At 34.9% G+C, this 8624-nt stretch overlaps 1 protein-coding gene across 1 annotated transcript; it reads right to left on the reverse strand.

Annotated features, from left to right (window-relative positions):
* Window positions 1-374: 374 nt before the first annotated feature.
* On the reverse strand, window positions 375-7695 carry LOC116420060 (probable E3 ubiquitin-protein ligase TRIML1). The gene is made up of 9 exons (XM_031943536.1): window positions 7606-7695; window positions 7054-7115; window positions 5644-6070; window positions 5400-5495; window positions 4636-4830; window positions 3085-3303; window positions 1875-1897; window positions 1599-1696; window positions 375-898 (listed from the first exon to the last, which is right to left on the reverse strand). The coding sequence occupies exons 1-9, from the start codon at window positions 7693-7695 to the stop codon at window positions 375-377; spliced, it is 1734 nt and encodes a 577-aa protein (XP_031799396.1).
* Between the last annotated feature and the right edge of the window lie 929 nt (window positions 7696-8624).

Raw genomic sequence — 8624 nt, forward strand, 5'->3', positions numbered from 1 at the left:
TCAATATTTTGTATTTATATTTTGAAAATATCAAGTACATGTAATATATTTGATATCCAATACCTTAGGATGCAAGAAAATGACTTTGCATGCACATTGTGCCTACTCTGAGCATCACCAATAACTTTTGTGAGTTACCATTGTGATACTCAAACATTAGTTCATACAAAGCGAGGTACACCAAGTTTTGATATCCTGTATAAACAAAATCAACTTTATTGGTTTTGACAATGATACATAACTTTATTGAAATATTTTACATGGTTCTCATCAATGGAAAGCCATTTCAGAGGTTATTTTGTTACCTGGATTTGAAAAATCTCATTTTTAGTAATTATCTTCCTCTTCATTCTATTTGTTACTTACTAACTGACTCAGACATATAGAGGTCCAAAGGTGTTTTTCCCGTTTGGAAACCAAGGAGAGAAATAAGGGTAAAGGGGACCTTGAAAATTCTCATTTGAGAAACTATAAATTACAGTTCCATCTGTTCCATTGTAAAATGCTATGTGCCCTCTTTCATAATCAAGGAAAATGCCCACCTTATGAAGAGGTTGGCTTAAAGGAACCTTTTGATATAAACAACTCAAGCAAAACTCATCATTACATGTGAAGTGTACAAGGGTAAATTTATCTCCATAAAACCTTTGGACATTGCCCTTCCTTCTATTCATTAGGGTACAGAAGCCCACTTCCCACAACTTTTTATTCTCCACCACTACTTCCCAGTAATGTTTCCCTGAAGTAAACTTCTGGTCAGCCAAGACACAAAGAATAAAGTCGAATCTTTGTGGGTTATCAGGTACATCCTGTGGGACAGAATTATATGTAACATTATGCAAATCTTCATACAGGATTCGATGAGGATTGGCTATTTTAGGATCCAGAAATATATTCCCTGTAAGAAAAAAAAAAAAAAAAAAAGGTGGTGATGAGGGAGAAGGGAAGGGATCATTCACCTTAAGTCCCAGAGCTGGATTTTAATAATAGAAGGATCCTCTAATCTGGGAAAATCTCAGCCTACAAAAATCTGGTCATGGTGCCAACTCACTGGAAATATACCATCACTCTAGTTTTTTGTCCTATTTCTGGCACTCACTTGGTTGAGTAACTTCATTTTCTAATAGCTCAATTTCCTTAAAATGAGGATGATAGGGTTGGATTGGATTTTCTGACTATTAAGTTAGATCTTGTATTATAAGGCAGCGAATATTTAGCAAAATTTGATGTACAAATTACAGTCAAACAATGTGCCAGTTATAGAGATAATCATGGAAGTATGATAAAATTGGTGTAGTATGAACCTATTATTGACATAAAATTTGAAAGGCAGAGGTGATAAATATTCCAACATTGGAAGAAGAATCAGTTGTTGCTTTTTTTTTTTTTTTTTTTAACTCTTGTCTGAAAAAGGTTGTCCCTCAGAGGGATTCACTCTTTATTATTACAAAGAATGCTGTCTTCAAGGAGCTTATAACAGGTCAGAGACTATTTGAGAAATGTACAGCTTGATAATAAATAAGAGTGTCAATATGAAGCACATTTGGGATTTCCAGGGAATTCTGAAGTATCAATTGAGATCATTGTGGATGACTTACTGTGGAAAGTCAGCAACATTTCTTTCATTCCAGAGATGGGATACATGGTCCATCTGGGTGAAGCAATGATAGAATCTTGAAGAAGCAGGTCCATACTACTAAAAACCAAACATACTCAACTTATAAAGGTTGTATAGAGATCTCAGGGAACTATCTTGATTAAAAACAAATTCAGAGGGTTGCAATACTACAGTTCTTATTGAGCCCCTTCATCCATTCGCACTCCTTCACAAATTGTTCATTTTTGACTCAGTTTGCTATGAAATAGAAACTCACCTTTCCAATATGCCTTTTGCATCCTAGAGTGAAGGAAAAAAAGAGATTAATTTTTCTACTTCTCAGAGAATTTCCACAATCTCGTCTTTTTGTAAGAGTACTTGGACACTCCTCATGGGTCCCTTTTTTCCCTGACAACTATTTTTGAGGAAAAATAAAATTAGTGCCTTCCCTCACTCCCCAAAAAGGAAGTGTATAATTAAAATAATAAATACACACAGTGGCCCTTCTCTCATTGCCTTGATGCTGAAAGTGAGGAAATCATTTCATCGTGAAAGAAATAACACTTTTACTTATCTCTGCTTTCTTCCTCTCATAGAAAATTCATGTGACAGAGCCCACCACTTATTTTCATGGAGTAAGAAAACCATAGATGAGAAAATTGGGGAGAGGAGGAAGGTTGAGACTCTGGAAGACTTATATACATCTTTTGTTGATAAGGATATGAATAGGTAATGTGGGTTGTGAGATTAAAGAATTTTTTTTTTTTACTTCTACAGAGTAGAACCCACAATGGTTAGGTTGCATTCAAGGGGCTTAATATTAACTTACTCATCCTGTTTTAGAGAAAATAGATAGTATTGATGGGAGAAAAGTAGAATATTAGAATGAATAGGGATCTCAGATCTTTCCTAAATCTATCCATGATGAGTGAATGAATGAATCATGTTTTTATAGCATTTGAGAAAAAGAGTCCCTCAATCTCCATTTGAAGTCTTTCTCTGGTAGGAAAATCACCACTTCCAGAGGTCAGACTAAAATCATTTTGAACAACATCTCTGTAGAATGAGAAAATCCTTTAGTATACAGATTATGGGACTTAGAGTCATTAAAACAAGAATTTTATAAATACTGTTTCTGAACTAAACAACTATGTGACAATAAGCAAGCCTTTCAAATGTCGGAAGCTCATCATTCTCTAGAATAAGGATAAATTTTTGTCTTTCCAACCTCTAAGGATGGAAGAGACTTCAGATTCAGATAATGAATATGGACTCCTCTGGCTTTTTAAAGGACCAAACTAATTTGAATACTATCATTGTAATATTGCAATCTTTTGGGCCTAGTTCTCTCCTCTGAAAAACAAGTGTAATCCCTATGAAGCTAAAAAGTCAAGTACTTAAATAGTGATATCATTCCGCTTCCTCCACTCACAGCACTTGTCTTATTTTAATCATTCTATTTGTGTTTTAAAAGAAAAAGCACTCACCTGCAACATTTCAATAGGAAGCTTGTCATAATTTTTCTCTATTTCTAATATCACTATTTCTAGATTGTTGATCATTTGCTTCATTTTTGTCTTGCTCTTCTCAAATTTTGCCAGGTTGTCTTTTACTTGTTGGTCCAGTATTCGCAGGTGCAGCTCTTTTTCCTCTGACAAGCACTGGTGCTTTTTCTCAAATTCAGACTTAACAGACTGCTTCTGAGCCTGGATTTCCAATTGTCAGAGAAATTAAGATAAAGAAAAAGTTCAGACTGAATAAATGTCAGGGTCAGCATCAAACATTAATTCCAGGTATTAATTCCTATTGCTCTTCTGAACAGATTCATGAAGTATGATACCAGATACAGCTTTTCTATCTGCCTTCTCCAAAATTTCCACTGAGAAACTCATTGAGGTAAATTGTCTCTTTAAGATCCTTTTTCTAAGTAATAGTAAATGATGGAAAGGTGAGTTTTATTTTAAAGGAAAAGTCCTCAAAGGTAGAGTACTGAGAGTTCTTTCAAAACTCTCAAAAACCTCATCAAAAAACTGATTTTTTTCTGTATGTTTTATGATATTAATTTAAATGCAGTTTTTTTAAGACATGTAGGTATTAAATCACAATCCACAACAGCAGCTATGTGTTATTCCCTTTCTTTCTTAATACAAGTTACTTCCAATAAACAATTAGCCTTTTTCTCTGCTGTCCATCCTTAATTCTTCCTTCTCTGAAAAGGCCTTCAGGAAAGAACATACTTCCAAGTTTTATCATTAAGAAAAGACAAAGACACTGCCTTTATATTGTGCTTCTCACACAAATATTTCAATTTTTTTGAAATTTTTAGTATTCATATTTTTTGGTTTTTCTGTAACTAGAAAAATCATGTCTTAGTAAAAAAATAAAAAGTCCTGAAATTCATGATCTCTTCACTCTGCCTCAATGAGTTTTTCTCTTTGTTCAAAACATAATTTATTTCTATCCTCTCCTTCAGCATTTCCAAATTCTCTCCTTTGGTAGTCTTACCTTCCAAATCATCCTTTATATATCATTCTTCTACTTGTTTTATCATTCTTCTACTTGTTTTGCATTTATTCTCTTTATGATTAAATAAAAAGCTCTTGGGAGGAAAAGACTCATTCCTTAAATTTTTAGGGATTAGCAAAGCATCTGGAATTTAGCAAATCCTTTCTAAATGCTGAATTTGTCACTTTTTTCCCTTTTGGCTCAGCACAGAGAACTATGCTTTGCAATAAAGATTTGTGGTGGACTATAGGAGAAAGGGGCCCCCTCTAATATGAGCAGAGTGTAAGCTCTGCTTAAGAGACAAGGAGCACACCTCATACTTTCAAGGCTTACTCTTTGAAGATCCCTGCTCTACTTTTTGTCTGGTTACACTAGATCAACACTAAGTCCTGCTCATACAAGTCCAAATGCATTTAGAAGAGTCAAATAATAAAAATGGAACTCACCCTTATTCCAGCATTCTGGAAGTGAGAGTACAAGTCCCTCCTACTGCTCATTTCTGAAGCAGTTATGTTTTTGTGTAAAACACTCACCTTGATCCTCTCCACAGACTGATTCTCTGAATTCATTAGCAGATTAAGGATCTTTTGGAATAGGCTTTCCTTGTTCTTCAAGTCTCTTTCTTCCTTGTCTAATATTTGCAATTGAAATTGTTCTTCCTCCCAAAAGAACTGATGCATTTTCTCATATTCAGATATAACCAATTTTTGGAGAACGCAGCCTCCATCCTGTCACCCAATGAATTGGAAAAAAACAGGAAATAAAAGTCAATGAGTGTCACCATCTAAGAAAGCATCAAAGGTCTTTGCTGGCTATTATTTCCTTTTGTAAACATGAGAAGACTCATGAGCTATGTTAACAGATAGAGCTTTACTATACAGCTTCCTCAGTTCTTTACTTATAACAACTCCTTGAAAACTCTTTTATTAAAAAGTACTTGATCATGGAAAGATCAGAAAGAATATCTTCTATAAATATAAAATTGGGCACTTTTCAAATGTATACTCACTGATTCTTTAGAAAACTGTATAAAGTCAATTAGATAAAAAAAAACTTATACATGTTTGATGATTATATTTTTAAAAGTCTCCTGCTATTGAGGGATCAAAATGTTCATTAATAAATATGTCATTATCTTTCATGGTTAATATGAATCTATTCCTTTATCAAAATTTTATGAATCTATTCCTTTATCAAAATTTACTTTTTCTAACTTTTTCTATCTGTTATAATTCTAGCTGAAAGGGACTGTCAAGAGACAGAGCACCTTCAGCATTTCTCTTTAAAACATACTTACTTTGCAGTATATCTCTCTGATTCTCTCCGATGACAATTCCATTTGAAATTTTTCCTTCTTGCTTCTTAAAGTATTACATGTAGCCTCAAGCTTTTCCTAAAAAAAACAAAAAAACAAAAAAAAAGGAATAAGTCTTAGTCCAGTCTTTCTTTTCTACCCAGAGGGTCTCCAACTGATCATGAAGAGAAGTGAATAAGCAGACGTTATCTTTTCTAGGTTTGAAATAAATGATTGATTATCTTACCATGCACTGACTGACAGCCACTTCCAGGAGAAGAACTTTGTGCTCCTTGTGATCTGTGGTTAAAAAGCAAGGTCCACACAAGGGTCTGTGGTCCTCCTCACAGAACAAGGTCTGTTCTTTACCATGTTTGTCACAGATGGGCAGATCCCTGATGGTCTGCAGTAAATGAGGTCTTAGCATCTTATTAATGTTAGCCAGATTCTGCAGCCTCCTATTGTACACAATATCTGTAAGTCCAGACTTTGTCTTGCAAATTGGGCAGAATGCTGATATGTTTAATTTCTTCCAGAAGTTGCAAAGACACTCCCTGCAGAAGGTGTGGCCACATAGGATGATTATTGGGTCAACAAAATAGCGCAAGCAAAGGCGACAGGTGGCATCCACTTTGAGGCTTTCAAACCAGTTTTTGGCATCCATGTTCCGAGGCCTGAGAGAAAAAGTGAAAATTTTGAGTAGAGCATTCATGTATTATAGAGCATATCTCAATATTTTGGAACAAACTGTTCTCCAGGGATTAACCAGCAGTGGAGGGTTTGGACCAGAAGTAAGCCATATTGTCCCCACATCCAAAGAACTGGATCAGAAATGCCAAGTAACTCAGCCCCCGCTCCCTCTTTGACTAACCTGGGAAATAAGAGTCCTGGGACTCACAGATCAAAAACTGAGGTAAAATTCTACATTATGGCTGTGACTCATCTCTAGTTGTTTTTGTTTTGTTTTGTTTTTCTTTTTGGACAATAAGCTTTCTTTTTCTATTTCTGGGTTGATTATTGGGTTTTCTAAGTTTACCTCCATTGTCATCTCTACAAACCAGGTTTCTGCACAGTGTGACACAGGCTAAGTTCTGATTTAGAAGATTACTATGTGCCCTTCCACCCAAGAAAGAAGATCACTGTGTCTCCCCATTATTAGCCATCATAGAGAAGATAACAAGCTATTGTCATGTAATTATTCATTATGCCTCAGGGGACTATTGAACTTCATAGCTCTACAGCTGAACCTGAGCTCTTTCATACAGATAAACCTGGGTGATGGGGCTCCCATCTGCTACTATTTATTTCTTTCATTTTCTCTTCCTCTTATTACCCCAATCAGAGTTTCCATGTTCTTAAAAAATAAAAATCACATTTTTAGCTTCTCTCAAGTTTTACCAAAGTCTCTAATTACTTTTCCTTATTGGTTTTGATAGAGAATACTGATCCTGTTTATGAGAATCAGAACAAGTAGTTTTTAATTTGAGGTGGTAAGAGATACCCCAAATCACCTTGTCTTTCTCTCAGACTGCCTACTTATCAAACAAATTGAAATGCATTTTTGTCACCTCTCAAAACTGCAAACTATTTACTGAACTAAGGTATCTTTGTCTTTCTAAATGCATAATAGAGAAAAATCTTCCAAAGGGAAGCTTACCTTTTAGTCCTTTTTTCAGACATAGTCGATTCAGGATATGTAACTACTTCTTTCCTTGATCTCTGGAAACCAAAAAAATCACAGGAGTAAATCTACTGGGCTCTTTTATAGGACTTCACTATTTAGCCCCTCCCCTCATCTATCATCAAAGTGTGAACTTATGGCCTGATAAAGATTCTAGTTTCTCCTTTGTGTGAGTTCTCACCTTTGTGAGTTTTCACTTTTGTATTTCATTCTGTTACCTAGGTTAGGTACTTACAATGGTGTTTACACCTAGGCAATTCAGTACACAATTGGTTTCTACAACTTGGCACTTAAACCAAAGAATAAACCCCAGGTCATCACTGATTGTGTCCAAATGATTTCATTTTTCTTTCTTCAATTTTTCTCTTTTCCTTTCATTTCCTGTGCTTTTTATCCCTTTTCTTTTCTTAGAGAGGATGTCACAGTTGCCCAGAGTTATAGAGTTAGAAAGCATTTAATGACTGATGCCAAATTTGACCTGAAATACTCCAGGGTTGGCCTATATCCACTATGCTATCTGTCACTCACTTTTCCTATATTGGTTATTGAATACACCAGGGAATTGGAGAACTGATCAAAAAGGGATTCCACGGGGTCCTCTGTGCTAGTATTGGTCATACTTACTGATCTAGTAATATTTGATATCTGCATTGTCTGTTCCCAGTTCCTAGTTAGCATTTCAGTTGAGAAAGTTTTGGAGGTTCCAACGTTTCACTAAAGGACTACTAGTCAAATTTCTAGGACACAAAGGAGCATCAGAGTAAAAATACAGACCAAGAATTCCAAAATTAGAATGTGTATTGCAATTCTTGAAGGAAAATGTACATTCTTCTTTTTAAAAAGTAATTTTGAAAATAATATTTTTAAATTATCAATAAGTATGAAAAAAGTCTAAAAGGGGTTCTCAATTGCTTATGAAATTTTAGGGGAAAATTCTTTGTTCTTTTCCTAGTACTTTTTTGATTAAAAAAAAAAAAAGATAATTTGTAAAGAGTTTTTTCAATATTCATTTTTTGAATAAGATTTTGACTTCCAGGTGGATCCATAATACTGAGAAAAGGCATGAACTCAACTAAGCTTTTCTCCAAACCCTGTTAAATACTTTTAAAAAATGACTCAAAACAAATTCTACAGATGTACATCACACAAAAGGAGGGAGTGAAACAATTTTCCTGCACAGGGCAGCTTAGAAAACAATAAAATATGATTCTTCTATTAGGATGAGAGTTAAGAACAGTCCAGAGAAGGTCTGATCAACAGAAACAGGGTCCCAGCAAAACAGAAGCAGGCTTGGGGGTAACTGAATGGGGATGATTGAATCATTGGTGGCTGTTAGGATTCTTACAAAGTGATAAGTCAATTGTCTAATTTTAGCATCATGCTTAGCAATTCTCTAGTTCAGAGTTCACATCTTTTATACCTTTAAGAGTTCACACTTTGAAGAGGCAAAAGACTATTGGCAAGAGCTCTTGGAACCAAGGAGAGAGATAGGCCTCTAAGAAAGCTAACTGAGCTATTTTGAAGGAGACAATAAAGGACTGAACTTT

This window comes from Sarcophilus harrisii, chromosome 6, assembly GCF_902635505.1.
Source record: "Sarcophilus harrisii chromosome 6, mSarHar1.11, whole genome shotgun sequence".
Taxonomy (NCBI): domain Eukaryota; kingdom Metazoa; phylum Chordata; class Mammalia; order Dasyuromorphia; family Dasyuridae; genus Sarcophilus; species Sarcophilus harrisii.